Raw genomic sequence first — 19,428 nt, forward strand, 5'->3', positions numbered from 1 at the left:
TTAGAGCTCATACTTCCACAAATGTCATTAGAAAAGGGTTTGTGAACTTGAGAACTCCAAAGAAATGACAATTGTACCCCACTTTGTTGTAAAGCATTTCTTTCTTGCCCCTTTGGCACTCAAGTATTGCTTTCCTTACTGGATCTTACTTTGTACCACAAATACTTTTACGGTTTTCTGAAAGCACATTACTGATTTTATACACTCTAAGGTCAAGAGCCATAGCTGACTTCCTGGCCCAGGTCTGGAAAAATCAGGAACTCATCCTTTTGAGATTCTTTTAAATAAAGTTGATAGAGCTGCAGGATTTTGTGTTAACATGAAGAATAAAACCTGGTCAGCAGATGCAGAGGCTAGTAAGTGAGGAACACAGGTGCAGGGAAGGGAGGTACATTCAAACCTGCTGCCATCACAAGCAGCCACTTGAGGCCAAAGGTTCTCTCTGAAAGCTAAATTATCAAAACTTAGTTAATGCCTGATGGACATAACAATGCCTGATGGACTTAACAATTTAGTACCTAGCACCACCAGCCATCTTTGCAGAGAAAATCATTCTTATGAACTACCTACCCCCATTTCCCCTCCCAAAAAAAAAGAGTAACCCAAGTTTTGTTCAGGTTTTAATTTCTTTATTTCATGCGGGAAGGACTTCCTACTGAGGAAATCATTAGAAGCCTCTCATCTTAAAGCATTATAAAGGTCCCAGAAAAAGCTAGTATGAGAAATGACCAGAAGAGAAAAAGAGTTAAATATGGCTAAGAACAAAACACATCTCGAGTCTTTCAAGTCCCTCATTGGCTACCAGCATTATTAGCAAAGGACACTGTTGTCTTCATTCATCGGCTTCGCTGTTCAGAAGTTTGGAAAGATTCAGCCTTGTCTTCTCCAGTGCTATTGTTTTTGCTCGCCGTGAAGGCCTGGAGCTTGCCGCTGGCACCGACGCTGGCATTTCATCAGCGCTGCAATGTAAAATGAAAGTCAGGCCAAGAGGACTAAGCAAACCCACTTTTGATATTGACAAACTTGAAATGTGGGCTTTGAGAGCAAAGTACTCCTTCCAAAGTATAAACTTTTTTTGGAGAACATATTAGCACTTTCCAAGTGACAGAGCAGTGTCAGTAAGGATAACCAAGTGCTGGCAGTAGCAGGACAAGCAAAACTCCAGGAAGATGAGGGGGGATGGAAGTAGACACACAGCAAAGGCAAACAGCCACCCTGCAGCCTGTGGGTGACTTGCTTCAGAAAGTGATCAGAGCTGAAAATGTCACACTGGTTTCATGTTCACATCCCACAGGCCCATCAAGAAAGGAATGCTTGGTGTACATTCACTTCATTTCTAGAAGCTCAAGTTGAAAAATAACAAAACTGAGGGGGAAAAGAATTTTAATTTAAAAAAATAAAAGGATTCCTCTACAGAAGAGTTACTTAAAAAGGTGGAAAAGTGACTGGAAGAGGAATAACAACGTAAGCCAAAAATCTTGAGTTTTGTTGGCTAGAACCTGTCAATTCTGCACACAGAATGATATGTGAAAAAACAAAGAAGAACGACAGGCTCTCAGCAACGGCAATAAACACTGGAACCGAGTTCTGCCAGCTCAATCTTTTCTTCTATCTGCCCATTAGGGATCAAGGATAAAGATGCAGGTTTGGGGAAAGAAAACCATTTGCATTAGATTCCCTTGCTAGAACAGGTCTGCAGGGCTCAGTGGTGGAGAGGGGCTTACCTATCCCCACTGCATTTTGCAGAGGTGCCAGTTTTCCTTCTGCTCACAGACTTGGCTTCTGTTCCTCTCCGTGGTCCTAAGCACAAGCAAAAGTCTCTTCCATATCATGACATCATCATCTTTTCTTAAACTAGTTCTGTATCTTTCTTCAGGGCAACCACACAGAGAATGTGATGACAAAACAAACCCCAACAACCAAAAGCCCACGATGTCCAGGCTCTCCCAGGAACATTTTAGGTTACTGGGAATGACTGCAGCCAAATTATCTTGAAATCCTGTAGCAGGTTTTGCTTTTTAAAGCTGTGCTTGGAGCGGCCAAAACCTGCCACAGAACAGACTATTTGTATCTCTTAACAAATAACATCTGTAAAACCACAACTGAGTTTGAAGACCGAGTGGGTTTTGTACCCATAAGCTCACAAAGAGTTAGTATGAAGTTATCTTATTAGAAACAACTGGTATTGTAGCCAGAAAAAAAGCTAGTGAATACCTTTGCCAGTTTTATTTCTGGTGGATTTTGATACTGCAGTTGCTTTACTCTTAGCTTCATTTACTGGAGTACGAGGAGCATTTTCACTGTTGTCTGTTAAAGAAAATAGCACATGCAAAACTCATAGATAATCAGCTGCTTCAGTACCAGCTTTTTAAATTTTGGCTGCTGTGTAAGGAAGCCACACAATTTTAACATCACTTTTTCCTTAAACTCGAAATTAGATAAGGCCAAATGAAAGCTTAAAATGTCACGCAGCTATAACCCTGCCTCAACACAGGCTGATCACATGTAAGCTCTCTCTGCCAATGGTTTAGCCCCTTCCATTGTGCTGCAAGTCAAGCAGGTGGGGCTGCAGTCCAGTTTGGTTTAAAGCCTTAAAATAATACACTAGAAAATATGAACAAATAATTCAAAGATAGGTTAAAAGAAAATATGAACTGCTCAAAACAGTTGCAGATCAATATCTTTGCTTTACTGCTGTAAGTGAACCTACAAATGTTTTACCCAATTGGGCAGGCTTTCTGTGCCACCCATGCAAGGCACATGCAGCTGCATGAGCTGTGCAGGTGGTGGAAAGTCTTCCAGCTACTTCTATTTCAAGCTCTTAAATAGCAATAAAACCAAATCTGTCTCCAAAATATGAGCTCACAGCAAGGAGACATTGGTGTCAACACTGAAGAGATCAGCTATATACTACTATAATACACTCTGCACGAGCACAGGCATGGCAAAGTACTTGTTTCCTGCTCCAGGTTATGGAGTCACAGTCTAAAGATAAGTTGGCACTAGTATTCAGCAGACATGAGCGTGCCAGAGAGCTGAGAAAGTCCATTTTAATCCTGTCTTTGTTAACAGAGAGTTTTAAGCTCTGCTTTGCAGCTTGAAGATGGAGCACAAGTTATACTAGAATAATATGGAGACTCAGAAGAGAAGATAGACCAACACCTCTCCTGAATTACCTCCTTCGTTCTGAAGAGCGTTTTCAGATAACGTGATGTTAGGTTCCTGCGTTCTTCCAGAGAGGCCTGGCTCCTCAGTCCTCTCAGAGTGCTCTTTGCCCACATTAGGACCTTTGGTCAAGTTCATCTTCATCTTCTCAATAGCTCTTTGACAGAGTTTATCCTTCACTTTCTGGAGAAGAGATATTTCATGTTAAATGCTACTCAATTTTACATTTTTTTCTTGAACAGATTAAATTTATGCCCTAATAGCATCAGTTAAATGTACTGCACAAAGGATACAATGTGTGATGTGAAGGTAAATCAAGCTGAAAGGAGAAGCCCTCTGCAGCTCCAGGAACTGAGGCCCCAAAAGAACCACGTTGTTTATGTAGTACCTCTAGTATCTCATTGAGCAGAACCAGCAGACTCTCTGTGGAAGAGCTGCTGAGCTCCAGGGAGTTTAAAGCTTTCGCGTAGATACGAACGTCTGGCGCGGTTGGGTCCGTCAAGATTGCATTGCAGATTTTCATTGCTAAACTGTCATGCACTGTCAACTCCTGCAAAGACAAGAAAGCAGGCACCAGAGGGTCCACAGCAAACTGTTTAACAAAGGGCCGATTTGAGCAGCTAATGACTAGCTGTACATGTTCCTAACATGCAGAATTTTGTGTACATACACAAACTGATCTCTGAAACGCCCAAAGCAGGCCATTGGCCACGGTGCAAGTTCCTACTAGCACTTTTCAATTGTGAGGCGGGGGAAATTGCAGAGACAGGGAGGTCAAGATAAAAGATTTCATTTAATCCAGCTTCTGAGACTAGGAATGGGTCTCAGAGGGGCCCAGAGTGCCAGTACTGTGTGAAGAGGAACGGTCCTTAATCTCCAGACACAATTTTCCCCAGTTTAACACACTGTACCTGATAGTCCTGCGACTTTTCAGCCTGAGGTTTCAGTCCACTTGGTCTGGTCAGGTCCACTAGCAGTTCAGAAACATTACTGATATCTATCTCAGCCAAAGGTGAAGTTGCAGGAGCATTTAACAGTGTTTGCAGAGTTGGAAGATAAGCTTCTTCAAAGCATTCCTGGTTAGACCTGTTTCAATTGAGTCAAACATTGGTAGCACAAGGAGACAAAATTAGACCTTACTGCCTCGATTCAGTTTGCTCCTCAGTGATGGAAGTTCACAGACCTGTCAGAGTGTACCAGTCTCAGCCAAGTGCAAGCGGCCAGCCCCGGCAGAGACAGCCAGCAGGATCAAGATATGAAACTGCTTCACTGAACCAACTTTTTAAGTATTAGCACATGACATTGCAAGCAATTTTTAAGTAACAATTTGAAAGTTCATCCTTAATACTGAAAACCTAACTGATCTGTACAGCAATATTCAGAAAATTCATTTCTCTAAGTCTCTTGTTTAGATTTATCTGTCTGCTGCTCACTCCTCCTTCCTGGTGGCATCTTCCTTCGGGGGTACTGTTCATTGTGTAAGAAAGGAAGGAAGCGTGGCAGAAAAGGCAGTGATTAGCAAGATTTTTGAGAAATACTTGTGTTTTCTTTTCTCAGAAAATCATTTATAACTGTATTTAAGAAGCAGATAAAAAGTCAGCTGCTTCAGACTGGCTAAAACCAGCAGCAACTGAAAAGTTCAAGATTTTTTTGAGTCTACCCCCTTACATAAGCTCTTGACCTCCTTTGTGCACTATGAAAACAAACAGGAGATGTTTGAACTTGCTGTGAATTCAGACTGGAGTACTCTTTGGTTAACAAAATAGAACCAAAACAAAACCACAACCAGCTAGCCTGCTGCTTTGATATCTGCTGGGCACCCAGTATTTTCCTTTGAAGCATTCCTGCTAGCTACTTTTTAGCCACTTCAAAGTCTACCTGTAGTACTCAACAGCATAAATAAGTAAAGCACATATTTTTTAATTAATCTTTTCTTCAATATTTTGAGGAGCAGCTGCAATTATAGGCATAGGAAAGGGGGGGAAAATGAGGAAGGCCATAGGGATAAAAGGGAATTTATGAAAAGTCCTCTGAAGAGTCATAGGTTGAGATATGCATGCTCAAAAGCAATAGACAGAAGGTTGAACTGGACATTTAGGTCTGATGTGCATTGCCATTTCTACTTGTGCAAGATCAAACGAGGTTCCTGAAGCTGCTACACCAATGTCTATTTTCACATGATAGTTTTCAACAGCCATACCTAGTTGCATAAGCAAATAAAGGGAAGAACACTCCTAGGCAGTTTCTAAGCCGAGCATCCTCTTCAGTCATGGGACTGTACCACAACAACACCAGACGAGAAAGCAGCTTGGCACTAACCAGCCTCCCAGAGAACATCAGTTTGGCTATGCCTTCTGCAGCTACTGTCCTGAGTTCTGAAAACTGAAGAAAAAAATCCATCAGTCACAACACACCAAAGAGGAGTTTTGGCTAGCATTTTTTAACAGTAGCCTCCATGCTGTTTTGCCAATCAACTCTACACTGACATACTTGCACCTGCGCAGAATTCTCCTAGATCCAAGTTTTTACATACATAGAATAAACCAGGTTGGAAGAGACCTTCAAGATCACCGCGTCCAACCCATCAGCCAATCCAACACCACCCAAACAACTAACCCACGGCACCAAGCACCCCATCAAGTCTCCTCCTGAAAACCTCCAGTGACGGTGACTCCACCACCTCCCCAGGCAGCCCATTCCAATGTGCAATCACTCTCTCTGTATAGAACTTTTTTCTAACATCCAGCCTGAACCTCCCCTGGTGCAGCCTGAGACTGTGTCCTCTTGTTCTGGTACTGGCTGCCTGGGAGAAGAGACCAACATCCACCTGTCTACAACCTCCCTTCAGGTAGTTGTAGAGAGTAATAAGGTCACCCCTCAGTCTCCTCTTCTCCAGGCTAAGCAACCCCAGCTCCCTCAGCCTCTCCTCACAGGGCTGTGTTCCAAACCCCTCACCAACTTTGTTGCTCTTCTCTGGACTCGTTCCAGCAAGTCAACCTCCTTCCTCAACTGAGGGGCCCAGAACTGGACACAGTACTCGAGGTGCGGCCTAACCAGTGCAGTGTACAGGGGCAGAATGACCTCCCTGCTCCTGCTGGCCACACTGTTCCTGATACAGGCCAGGATGCCATTGGCCCTCTTAGCTGCCTGGGCACACTGCAGGCTCATGTTCAGTCTACCGTCAACCAGCACCCCCAGGTCCCTCTCAGCCTGACTGCTCTCCAGCCACTCTGACCCCAGCCTGTAGCTCTGCATGGGGTTGTTGTGGTCAAAAATTCAAAGCTCAGGATGCTGTGGTGATTTTCTAGGACAACTATTTTAACAGTAGACCATTCATTTCAATTGCACCTCATGGAACATTCACATGCAGCCTAATAGGATGCCTTCTGCACAAGTAATTTTTAAGGCAAATTCTATAGTATTTCTTACTTCACTGTCTAAGAAAGTAGAAAGAAGCTGCAGGAGGCTGTTTACTGTAGCAGTGTTTTCTTCTTCCTCTTTTTTTTCACTTTCTTCCTTAGAATTTTCAGTTCCAAGAAGTATATCTTCACTTTCAGAGTAACTGCCTCTTCTGGTTTTAAATGGCTCAATCCCAAACAGTAGTAGTTGATCAAAGATTGCCTTTAGAGCACTGAGCTTTACCTGCATGTTATCTACCTGTAAAACCTAGGTTTAATAAGAAAAACACATACATCACATTACAGTAGACCACAAGTGTTAACACTAAGGGAAGATTTTTTTGCTTTAGTAAGATTGTTAAATTTGGGAAACTTTTCATAATACCTGGGACAAATTTCAGACTTTAGGGGGATGGGATACAAGTTTAAAACCTGAACTTGTAACACAGTCTGACAAATAATTTCTCAAGTCATCTATGCAATTTTCATTACATAAAATCAATTACATTTCACTCATGGAGTGAGCATGCAGATGAGATGCAATTTTGTTGTTTAACTTCTAAAGAGGCACTGGACAAACAGAAAGTCTATTTGCCTATAGTAGCTCCAGTGTTAGACACTACAGAAAAAATACACAAGATAAACCCTGCTCTGACATTTGTGCAGCTGAATTAAAACAAATAGTATGTAAAGAGACAAGAGGGAGCAAGCGAGTAACATCAGAGTTGCATATGAGACCTTACAGAGGAAAGGCATGCTGCTGCCCAGGTACCATATATGCTTGGATAATACTAGACACCAGAAAAAAACACTTGAAACCACACTCCCCATATTCAGCTCTTTCCGAAATCTGGAACCACTGGTTCTCAAATACTATATGTAACTCTCAATATTCTACATGCAGTTACCAAGAACAGCAGCTTCTAAATACATGAGCAGTTTCACTGTCTCAGTCACAGAGACCGTGGCTCCATTTCCCATCAGACATCTCACCTGTAACAGCAGCCCGAGCTGTTTCCGGGCAAATTCTTTGTTCTGAAGGGCACAGCAACCCAGACACAGAACTGCCATATTTCTCACAGCTGGGTGGACACTGGTTATGGCAGGAAGTATCTGGAAGCAGCAATATTAGACTTTGTAATTGAAATACATAAATTTAACAGAAAAAACTGACTACTAAAAGCAGTGCTTATCCTGAAATGAAAAAATAACACACTTGGGTACAGGCCTGGAGAGTGGTAACTATTATGTTGTGCTTGTCTAGATAAAAGGAGAAGCAGACTGAGTATGCTGTTTGAAATCAGCAGTAAAATAACAGCAGACAAGAAAAAAGCATGTCTTTTGCTTTGTGCTTCCTTTCAAGAACTGTTTGGTTTCAAACAAAACTCAGTTGATCACTTGTGCAGTTTTAAGAAGTGCCACACTACAAATGCCTGCACATTCCTTGGTAAAAGGTTCTGTCTTTCTTGTGGACAAACAAAACCCAGGCCCTTGGAACAGTTTTGACAAGATGGTGGGATGAATCCATAGGCAAGAAAAGCCAGACTGCCCACAGGATGACTGCTACAACAGTACCTGCTTGTAGTTTCGCATTTACTGAAGAGTTCGAGTCTAAACATCAAGTAAAATACCCCAAATCATGTAACGTGTGAAAATCCAGCAGGAACAATACAAGAGCAGGATCTTGGAGAAAGAAACTTGGAATAAACCACAAATGTGAAATTGAAGAAAACCTTAATGAAAAATAAGAGACTTCTGGGGAACACATCAACAGTACCTAGGGTTTCTGAGAATACTTGTGTGCATCTGGAATAAATCAGGTGTGGTTCCACTGCTTTGGCTGATAGAAAATCCAAGTAATTCAAGTACCATCAAGGGCAGTAAGCAGATACCTAAGCAGCACACTTGGCACAGTATAACTCAGCAATGTCCAACACTGTCATACATCAGTCAGATACTGACTCTATTCCTGCTTTAGATTAGTATCTCTCTGGCACAAGAACTCAGAACAGCCTATCTTGACTGCACCTCCAAGACACTATGTTCTGAGAAGGCTTAAAAGAACCATACACAGCACTACAGATAGAATGAAGTGATTGTGAAATCATCACAAGCAGTCCTGCCAGCACCTATAGGCCAGCTATGATGTATCCATTTGTATTATATGAACAGTATTTATTCCTACATACCAGAGAGTCAACCATTTCTTTAATGGTTGGATCAATTCCTTTGGAAAGAGACATGATCTTCAGAAGCTCATAACATATTGTCAGACACTTCAACAGTGTTTCAGGATCGTTCTTGGAGTGGGCCAGGGGAAAGAAAAGAAAACAACAAAACACATTATGACATTTTTTGGCAGGGAAGGGCATCAGCTTCTAAATGTCCAGAAGGAGAATACTAATACCATAGATGTTCATTTTCAGTTTTAAACATTTAGATGATACAAGGTCAAACTGCACTTTCTTCAAAACTATGAATAAACATCACAACAGAACCAGCACTGGGGAATACAGGAAGGGGAAGAGACCTTCTCCACATGGATTTCTTTGATTTCAGGTTGTTCTGCTTCTTTGATCAGATCATTTTTCCTGCGTTCCAACTCAGTTATTTCCTCTTTCAATACTGATGCTTTATTGAAATCCTGCAAAGCAACGCATTCTTCCAAAGCTGCTTTTGCTTCAAAAAGTTTCACTTTTATTTCAGCCAACTGAAATACAAAATGAAAAGCAATACAGTGCCTTAACCTTCACTGCTGAAGCTAGCCAATAATACACTACTATATAAAACCCTCACTAGACAGATATGCTTTAAAAATATTTGTTCTTGTTAAAGATGCTTACCTTAATCTCCTGCTTCCTTGCTTCAGCGGCATCAACAGGCTGCGCGACTGTCAGCACTGGCTCATGAACTTCTGAGATAATTTCTGCAGTCTGTTGTGACAGACAGTATGCTAGTGCCATTAATGTCAGCTCAGATGTCAGATCCTAAGCATTTAACTCTTACAGTTTAAAACACCATCTTTCTGAAAAAAGTATTGAACATCTCTGCAGCTTCCCTTAACGACGAATTCACTGCAAAGAGATCCTGACTTGGACAATACGTGGCCTGTCCATGGAAGCCTGGTGTTCCCTACCATTCAGCTGGGTGAGCAGGAAAACAGCAGGCTGTATAGCCATGAGTAAGTGACACAGATTCTATGCCAACAGTGCACAAGGCCCCACCTCCTTCAGATCTGAACACACACTTTTGAAAGTTACTGATAAAGAGAGTAAGGTTTTACATCCCTTTTGACTTCAAAATACAAGAATATTATCATTTAAAGTTCTATAGGCCACCATGGGTAGTATCAGAAGCCATGTAAGCAATTGAATTTAAGCTTAATTTAATGCACAGAACTAGAAGCAGAACTAGGCAGAGAGGTTTTTCAGTTGGTTAGGGGTTTTCTTTAAAGTCAGACCCACTGTGTTAATAAAAACTGAGATGAAACATGAGGAAAACTAAAGCCTCAATTATATGGGATGTTCTTAGTTTGATTAGTCCTGCATCAGACCATCCCTGTTCAACTTCCCCTCAAGCTGTACCAAATCAAGGGAATGTACTCAATCAGTGCATTTACTAGACTAGAAATGCACACATTTACCATGACTGTTGTACTACAAGACCAAGATCACCATAGCTCCTCCATCACAATCACGTAACAAACCTTTATCTTGGGCTTTACCCACTGGACTGCAGTTTTACAGAAGTGGTCTCTGTCCTTACAGCCAGCATTCATTTGACAGATTTGAACCAGACTAAGGGTCTGTTTCTAGGAGTTGAATTTAAAGACTGATGCTTAAATAAAAAGTCCCCAAACAAACAGACAAAGGGGTGGGGATGTGGGGGGAGGACAAGGCATGGACATAAATACTCTTCCTAAGTAATTACATTTTAACTCCTCTGATACAAGGCTTCATAAAAGATGTTTGATATATGAAGGTTGAACCTAAAAAAAAAAGAGCTTATAGAATTACTTACAATTTGAATCCTTCTGTCATCACCTGTAATGATCCTGAGTAATCTCTCCACAAGCAGAGATATCAGGGCTGTTGAAGTTGCAGGTAGAATGAGAGCCTTTTGTAAAGTATCCACCAGATGCTGTCTGTATTCCAAAGAAGAAATAAGAGTTAAGTAACAATCTGTTTGCTTACTCAGGAAAATGGAAAACATCAGAGGTAATATTTTACCCAATTTGAGTGAGTGTGATGAAGAGTTCACAATATATTACAAGGGAAATTATAGCTACATTAACTGCTGAACACATTGTTTTTTTAACTTAGCAATGGTTGATGATTTCTCTTGGTTAGAAAATGCTGGACTTTTTAATCAGGTGTCACTGCTGTCCAGTGAAAGTTCCTACCAGCAGAAAACAGTCAGAGTATCAATACTACAGAATGCCTTCCCAGAAATTGCCTGGATGGAAAGTGAAAAACCCTTTTGAGTTAAACTATCCCCCCAGTCTGGCACACACAATGCATTCCACAGAGACTGAAATTATTGCTGGGTTGGTACCATGAGAACTGCAATTTTTCATAAAATGCCTGTGATGGCATGCACTTCCAAATTTACTCGTACTACATCAAATCAAAAGGCTGCCCAAATGATAGGAATGACTCATTTAACACAGTCCAATTCAGCTCTTAGGCCTTAGCAGAATGGGCTTGAAAACATAAGCACACAGAGTACTTAGTACAAGTGCTGAAAAGTAATCCATTCACCTCCATTTCACTTTTTATATTATGTTCCAAAGGAACAGCCTTGTGACTTCCTAATCTCAATAATACATTATGAAAACAGCTGATTTTTGTTCTCCACAACAAATGTTGTATCTGCAACAATCTCCCTTTTCCATACAAGCCAGCAGACAGTAGTAGGCACACATTTCCATTAGAGACACTCTGCCTTTTCCAGCCAGCTTTATTTTGTATTTTGTCTGTTTGACCAGGCTTATTCTCCCAGCAGAGACTCTCTGTCTGTACACAGGCTATGACTGCTGTAAGCTTAATAACACAGCTTTTATACTGAAGTTTACCTTCCTCCCTCTTCTGTGGTATCCATGCAATCTATGATAAGAATCAGTTGCTGGCCAATAAATTCTTTTGTCATCAGGTCTTCAAAACAATTGAAGTCTTCTTTTTGTTCTTCAGTAAGAACTGGCATGTTTTGAAGGTAACTGAATCCAAATAGAACAGATAAACTCACAAACAAAACCATAACCCAAACAAAACCAAACAAACAACAAAACCATCCACCAAACAAAAACAAAATCCCACCAAGAAAAACAATAAAATCCACAATATTGTTCAAGCACAACTTTGGCTTTGGAGGAAATCTGAATAGTTGAATAAAAGAAATATTCTGTACTTTAAAAAAAAATAGACTAATCAGTATCAGTGATGTTTAGTTTTCAAATGCAGTGTACCTTAATAAATAATCTGCATATATAAGTGGTTCTGGCAACACCTGTTCCAGTAAGTCTTCATCCTTTGATTTTAGATACTGACAAAGGCATTTCCAATGGAACACATTCTCAACTGTTAAATCTTCCAATGGAATTAACTTCCTAAACAACAATAAATAAAACAGCAATTGTTAAGTAAAACAGAGTCAAAGGCAACAAATGCACAGATAGGTGTAATTTCCTAAAATGAGCATAAAAGCCTACTAAATGTATATCCTAGAAAAGTACTTGAAGACTGTCAAAATTGACTTCATAAGTGAGGACATGGGAGCTTCCTGAGCCTCTCACATAGCATTTCTCAGTATTTTAAACCAAGGCTGTTTGTATCAGTTGGCAGAAAAACTCTTTCCAGTCATTCAGACCTCCTAGAGCAACCACCCAGGCACTTCACAATATTGTTATCACTGTGCAAATCTGGAGAGCTAAACTCCATTAATTTGCAGAAATGCAACAACCACATGAAATTATTTTTCAGATTCTGTTTAAGAACTGTTTTGTCTGTTCTTAATACAGGCCCTTCTCACAAAATAGGTGACTAGGACTCAAGCATGTCAAGTGCAACAAGCAATAGAACTGCTTTCAGCATCTCTGGAAGATCACCCTCCATTTCCTAGTCACAGGACCCCTTTTATCCATAGTAGTCCTTTCCATGTTAACCACGGCATGTAACCTCTAAGAAACAGAACATTAAGTTGCACAGTAATTCTACCACAAATCAGAAAAGACATCACTCTCAGAAGTATTTTTCGCTTCCTTGAATGCTATTTTATTTGCAAATTAACAACAATTTTGGTTTTCTTTCAGGTCCCTCACACATACGAAAAAAACAGAAAGGAGAAGATCCCAGCAACATGTAGATAAAAACTGATCATCTGGTAGCTTCCCATCAGTCTGACAAGGCTTTATGTAAAATAAACTTAAGAAACAGAATTCACTGTCTTCAAAAATCTAAGCATTCCTCATACTGATACTGCACCACTCTTGCTGGAATCAGAAACAGCCCATAAGAACAGGCCTACTATTTTCCATAACTCAAAAAACATCATTACAAGCTGAATATTTCACTCACTTTTCAAACTGTCATCGGTCTAACAGATCTGCTGCCCCAAAAATTCTGTTATCCCAATCTTCCAGAATGGAAGTCTCATTTGGTGCAGAATCCAAGTCAGACTGACAAGTCCATAACTACCTATTCTTTCCCTTTGAACCTCTTAAGATATTTGCACATTTCCAGAGGCTGTAAGAAAGTTACTTCACTATTACTGATGCAGGCTCACATCTCCAGCTTTGAAGTGCAGTCCGTGTAGCATCTACCGATTTCAAAACATCTGTCATAAGCTACTACTGGGATGCAAGACACTTCATATGATATTTCCCCCCCCAAAAAAAGAGTATGTTTTTTATAAATCACTTTTTAGTGAGTGACAAGGGAGACATCACAGCTCACATCAGAGTACCGGGCTCTGTTCCCTGTTTGTAGATCATCTTTAATATTTTTATACAAAATATTCATCCTTTGGAAATGAAAGTTTAGCTGTATACCTGTTGTCAAGATTTTTGCAGTTCTGAACAAGTTCATGAAGTGGAGATAATGAGAACACAGCATTTAGCAGTGGGGTACCCACTTCTGGGCAGTTTTCCACATCCAGTCGATGAAGCAATTCCAAAACATCCCCTTCAGTAAATTGTAACCAGGCTTGAAGCAGTTTCTTTTTCACTACCTCCTGAACAGCACCTAATAATACAGGAATTTAAATATTTTAAGAGTCAAAAAACTACCAAATTTTAAATATACTTTCACAAGTAATTGTTCTTTAGAAGGATTTTTGGAAAGAAATTACTGGAGTTGACCTTGACATTACCTTAACAAAAGAAAATCCCAACAGTTACATATATCTAAAGACAGCAGCTCGATCAAACCCAAACCCAAACCCATCCACAGTCCAGGAATGCTTACAGAGGAAGGAAATATTCTAGGGAAGCATTGTAACATACTTGCTCTGTTTCAGACATTTAGCAACTGGCCATTTCAATTCTTTGCTACCCTAGCGACAAAAATATCTAAATTATGTTTAAAGATACACAAAAATAATTAAGTTTTCTACTTCTGTTTTTAATTACAATCACAATTTAATTGCCATTTTAATAACATTTGGTGCTATTTCAGAGCTCACTGGTTTTCAAGTTTTTTGGAACAGTCCAATCCTTTTCTGGTTTGTCCACTCCAAGAGGACTGGAAATGTAAAGAGGCAAGCAGGATTTGTTAGTGCCTTAGTCCTTTTGAGCTCCTTATTCTGCCATTACAGCTTTCCCCATAGTTCACCCCCAAAACATTAGAAAGTATTCTCTCTTAAACATTTGTATCGAGGTATGATCTCTTACCAGATCTGTCATTGAGTCCTCGTTGCAACAACTTTACTCTCTGTGCTATTGACAGAGCTCTCATGTGAACTTTTTCTGCCAAAACCTAAAAAAACCACAAAACACCACACACATAAAAACCACATTTCCATAAACGGAAACAATTTGATTTCACGGTCTGTGGTTTTCAACTCTTAGTGTTATCCATCTGTAAATCAACAACAGCTTGTAACACCTTGACCATTAGGCATTGCACCAATACATTGACAAGCAGGTTCTTGTGCACGGAAGAAAACGTAAAACAGTAAGAATGAAGTTGACAAATAGCTCAGTAGCTTGGAAGCTGTGTTAGAATGCAACACCTGGATGTGAAAACCATTGTCTCTCTTAAAGGCTCAAAGAGCAATGCATATCTGCAATCAAATGGCAATGTGCTTTTCTTAAACTCCACTAGCACAGATACTCAACTGAAATAAAACCCAAACATTTTGGTTTAAGATCTTGCTGCAGCAGAAACACACATGGTAGAATACCATCCTGCCCTTACCTTTACATGTAAACACAAGTAACAGTTCCTGCCTCTCAGTTTGGAATACCAAAAATATGCCGGGGGGGGTTGTGGTGGTTTTTGTTGTTGTTGTTGGTTTGTTGGTTTTTTTTTTTTAACTTAATTATTGCTTTGACCCTAACTTAGAACTCAGGTCTTCAGGATCAGGCAGTAGAAGTTCAAGTTCTGTATACAGTCGGTTGCTTCCTATCAAGCAAGTTCTGCAGGCAAGTTCAGGGATTTGAACTTGGAAAATTGTATTAAATCACCGCCCCTCGGCATTCTGGTAAGTGACAATAAATTATGTCACTATTCTTAGTATTTAACCTGTGACATTTAATCAAAGATGTAAAGCCTTTTTCCTAAGGCAGTCTTTGAAATGAAGTGATCCAGTTTACCTCATACGCCAGCTTCCTGACAGCTTCCTTTACATCCACAGTGCGGCCGATGATTGTTGGCAGCGTTCTTGCTGATGGAGCAATGCATGACAGCACTGCACGCCTCACTTCCGAGTTGGAATCATTCTGAAGTAAAGTGGTGTAAACTGAAAGAAAAACAGTCATGTCCATGCATAGCTTGTACAAATTCAGGGAACAATTTACGGGCACAGCCCCAAGAGTTTATGGCAATTACAAGCTGAGCTATGATCTCAAAAAAAATTCAACTGCAAGATTAATATCCACAATCCAAAGTAGGATCTTCAGTTAACACCAAAAACTGGGACTTTAGCTCCACCTTTAAAGAACCACTTTGTCACTTACTAGATGGAAAACAACAACAAAAAAGCCCTAAATAGATAGGTCAATGTCAGTAACCAGTTTGCCTCTCATGGGGCCAACAGCCACAATTGGAGACAAAATTGGGTTTTCTATTCCTGTTCTCTATTCCAAGCGTTTGGGTTTTTTACAATTCAATTCATAGTACAAAAGAGAGTCCTTGGAGCTAAGAACAAGCAGGTATCTTATCCCCATCCCAACCACAACACACCATTATTCTCATCGTCCTTCAACTCCATTCAGTTCATAGAATAGCCTGAGCCTCCTATGATTTGTCTGTCATTTACCCCCTGCAGATCTGTCTTTCAAGAGAACATACACACCTCTTGCATCGACAACTTTCCCTGGCAAAGGTCTCCACAGTTTACAGACTGTGATAAGAATACCCTTTAAGATTTGTTTATTCAATGCTTAAAAAAAAACCCAGCTAAAACCATTTGAAAGTAATGAAAATCAACATATGCTCTTAAAAAGAGAAAAGCACTACTACTTACTGTTAACAACAGGACAGCTTGCATCCTTAGGATCCTGAAGTCTTGACAGGGCCAGGACAGCTTGGATTCTCACATTTGAAAATTTATCTTTAAGTCTAATCATCATAGCTTCATTAATTTTATCAAATAAGTCATCATCAATCTGGGCATTCTCTGGCATACTTCCCAAAATCTTGTTAACAAGCTGACATGTTCTAAACCGAACGGCATGGCTGTTGGCTTTGTGAGACTTTGGGAAGAGGCAGGGGCGGAAAAAAGGTATTCTTACAATCACATCTTTCTCATTTTCAACACAAGGTGATTAACATGCACATGGAAATAAAGTAATATTCTATACAGCACATGAACTAGAACTTTTTAAAGTTCTAGTCTGCAGGTATCATCTCAAGCACCAGCGAGTTTTCTCAACTGCATCAAGTTTGCATTTATGTTAGAGATCTAATAAGTATGACTGTACCTGAAGCAGAAAGTTAAACACATAGTTCAGAAGTGAATTATCTTCTGCCTCCTCACCAGCATCCTCTTTCTCCGTTTGATAAAATGAAGTAACAAATGTAACCACAAAATCGATCACTTGCTCCACTGCTGGTTCCCGCCTGTAGATTATCATGGCATACTTAAGGAAATGAATGAATTTTTCATGAAAATCTTCCTTGTCTTCCAACTAAAAAAGAACAAACCACAACAGAGCCACTCGTTTCATCTTTCTAAAGCAATACCGAGGGAAATAAATTGTATAGCTGAGAGCTTCCATTTAAATTTTGAAAGAGCTAAAGCCAGCAGTTAGGGCACACCCGCTGTCGTGCACTCTGCACGGAGTATTTTGCTTTAACTCCGTCACGGACACGCATCTTGACCGCTGGGCTCTATCCTGGACTTTATATTTACCTGCTAACGGGTTTCAAAAGGGCGATCGACACCCTCACGCATTATTATCCTGTGTCACGCCTGATCTCGGCTATCCAAACACGCTCCGACAGCATCATTGCAGTAGTAATGATGTGCACGACAGTTTAGCCTACGGGTTGTGGTTGGGCTTAATTTTTTTTTCCACGCTGCAAGGTTCTTCTTAGGTATGCCGGCCGCGATGCTTGCTCCGGGAAAGCCGAGGCTGAAGCGGCTCCTGGCCTCCGAGCAGGAAGCGGAGCCGCGGCTAGGGCCCCGCAGCTCGGCCGGTCACCGCCCCTGCCGGCACGCCCCGGGAGCACCTACCTGATCGTAGGTGCCCTTCAAACCCGCAACAAGCTTCGCGTGGTTCTGGTGAGGCTTCTGGGCCTGCTGAAAGGCCTCTTTGATTTGCAGGCACTTGTTTTTTGATTCCATGGCTGCAAAGAAACGAGACGGCCACGTAACAACTCTCCTGCTCCGGAGTGCCTCAGAGCGAAGCCGCCCCGGGAAGGCGGGAAGCTGCAGCTGTCCCCCACAGCACGCTACGGCAGCGAGGCCGCTCCTCGGGGCGGAATCGGCCCGAGGTTCCCGGCCCACAGGCGCAGGGCCGCTACCCAAGCCCGTCCCTCCGCAGCAACCGCCGCAGCTTCAAACTCGGCGCCAGAACTGCAGTCGATCTCGCGAGAAACGCCGCGGGGTGCGCGCTCGTCTCCGCGCGCCGGAGGAGGGGCGGGACACAGCCGTGGGGCGGGGGGCAGCGCGCGGGGCGGGGGGCAGCGCGGAGCCATCTTGGGCTGAGGCGGGAAAGAGAGGCGGCTGTCGGTGCGGGGTCGCGGCCGGCTGGGTGAGCCTTCGCCTCTTGGCGCGGCTCGTGGCATCAGCGGCTCTTGGCATTAGCCCTGCAGGGCCTGAGGAAGAGCGAGGCGATTTCGAAATCGTGTGTTAGCGTGAAGTAGCTCAATGAGCCTGACGGGCTCTAGCACTGCCCTCAGCCACTCTCCCAAAGTCCTTTCTGGACGTGATCCTGTGGGGAAGTGGGAACTGATCTGGTTTGCGCTGTGTGAATGGGAGCCTGACACCAACACGCCCAGAGTATGAAGCCAAGGAAGAGGCGCCTGTGTCTAAAGGCAGTGGAAGTCCTTTGGAGACGGACTGGTTACTTAGCGACTGATGATGAATGGGAAACAAGGCAGAGGGGAAGCATTGCGAGCATATAAATGAATGAGAGAGTTAACAGCACTCCAAAACGCAAGCAGAGTAGGCACGAATTACTTACTTGGTGTCTGTATGTATCTGGGCTTTGAAAAACAAGATGCCCGATTCCCTCAAGCGGTGACAGACTCGGTGAGGCCGGGTGACAAACACCGGCTGACAGCAGGTCAGGAAGGTGGAAGCTATCCTGAAGAAGGCATTTCCAGGAAGGGAAAAACAAACCAGCTGACAAACGAGCACTAGGGGTCAGTCTTGCTACAGAGCGGAGTCTTCCCAGGGTGTTCTGGAGCAAGCAGCTGTTCATCAACAAAGGAATGGAAGGATTTTCGCTTCACAATTGTGTCAGGGTTGAGGGGGGTACGAGCTGTGTGGGGGGGATGTAGGGCAGCAGCTGGAGAAAAAATACCTGTTTTAGTACATAATTTAAAAAATCATTTATAGATGTGGCAGAGGCAGGGGCTGTTCCTGGCATGGTACAGACACATACAGTTGTGTGTGTTTAAAACAGATTCCTGGGTTTTAAAGGTGAGGCGTTTGTATTCTGTAATCGTTTTTAAAATGTGTGGCTCTGACCTAATCTCCTTCTGTCCGAGACAGCAGGAATCAGATTCTGTGTGCACAAGTACAGGAGTAATGCAGAATCTAATGCTAACTTTTTCTAGAGGTTACACTTCAGTGTGAATAGATGTCTTACCAGATACCAAACAACTGACAATGGCATGGCCTTGTGCCCTAGTCATAGAAGAAGTTTCAGTGACAGGCAGCAGCATCTTGGACATGAATACTAGTGAATGAATGACCTGTACGTAGTCATTCCTGAGTGCAAGGCTCTCTTACCTTTACTTATTAATGTTCTGTCTGGGCTGAACTTTGCTTTCCTGCTTAGAATTTCCCAGCAACTGTGACCATCTTTATTTTCCTTCATGGCTTTTATACTGCATGTTTTAGTCCATTTCCTCTCCTGGAGTGAAGATTCTTTGCCCCTGTGGAGATTTAGAGTCCCTCCTTTTCTCCCAGCGATTCTCTTACATCTTCCCACTCTTTCTCCCCACTGCCTGCAGGCATTCTTCTTCTGCTCTGATGT

At 41.9% G+C, this 19,428-nt stretch overlaps 1 protein-coding gene across 1 annotated transcript; it reads right to left on the minus strand.

Annotated features, from left to right (window-relative positions):
- Nucleotides 1-832: 832 nt before the first annotated feature.
- Nucleotides 833-17,567, minus strand: NCAPG (non-SMC condensin I complex subunit G). The gene is made up of 21 exons (XM_009910446.2): nucleotides 17,457-17,567; nucleotides 16,702-16,908; nucleotides 16,245-16,473; nucleotides 15,373-15,518; nucleotides 14,449-14,533; nucleotides 13,609-13,801; nucleotides 12,028-12,168; nucleotides 11,638-11,778; nucleotides 10,584-10,707; nucleotides 9,407-9,496; nucleotides 9,094-9,273; nucleotides 8,753-8,863; nucleotides 7,557-7,676; nucleotides 6,595-6,831; nucleotides 5,366-5,547; nucleotides 4,077-4,251; nucleotides 3,554-3,715; nucleotides 3,177-3,348; nucleotides 2,215-2,307; nucleotides 1,725-1,800; nucleotides 833-959 (listed from the first exon to the last, which is right to left on the minus strand). Exons 1-21 carry the CDS (start codon nucleotides 17,565-17,567, stop codon nucleotides 833-835), a joined length of 3,102 nt encoding a protein of 1,033 aa, XP_009908748.2.
- Between the last annotated feature and the right edge of the window lie 1,861 nt (nucleotides 17,568-19,428).

This window comes from Dryobates pubescens, chromosome 23 (assembly GCF_014839835.1).
Source record: "Dryobates pubescens isolate bDryPub1 chromosome 23, bDryPub1.pri, whole genome shotgun sequence".
Taxonomy (NCBI): domain Eukaryota; kingdom Metazoa; phylum Chordata; class Aves; order Piciformes; family Picidae; genus Dryobates; species Dryobates pubescens.

Excerpts from the sequence above, each read along its gene's own strand:
- NCAPG (XM_009910446.2), bottom strand. The coding sequence starts at position 17,567 with ATGGAATCAAAAAACAAGTGCCTGCAAATCAAAGAGGCCTTTCAGCAG. Across the intron at positions 3,716-4,076 it reads AAAAGTCGCAGGACTATCAG|GAGTTGACAGTGCATGACAG; the intron begins GTACAGTGTGTT and ends TTGTCTTTGCAG. Across the intron at positions 2,308-3,176 it reads CGCTCTTCAGAACGAAGGAG|ACAACAGTGAAAATGCTCCT; the intron begins GTAATTCAGGAG and ends TTTCTTTAACAG.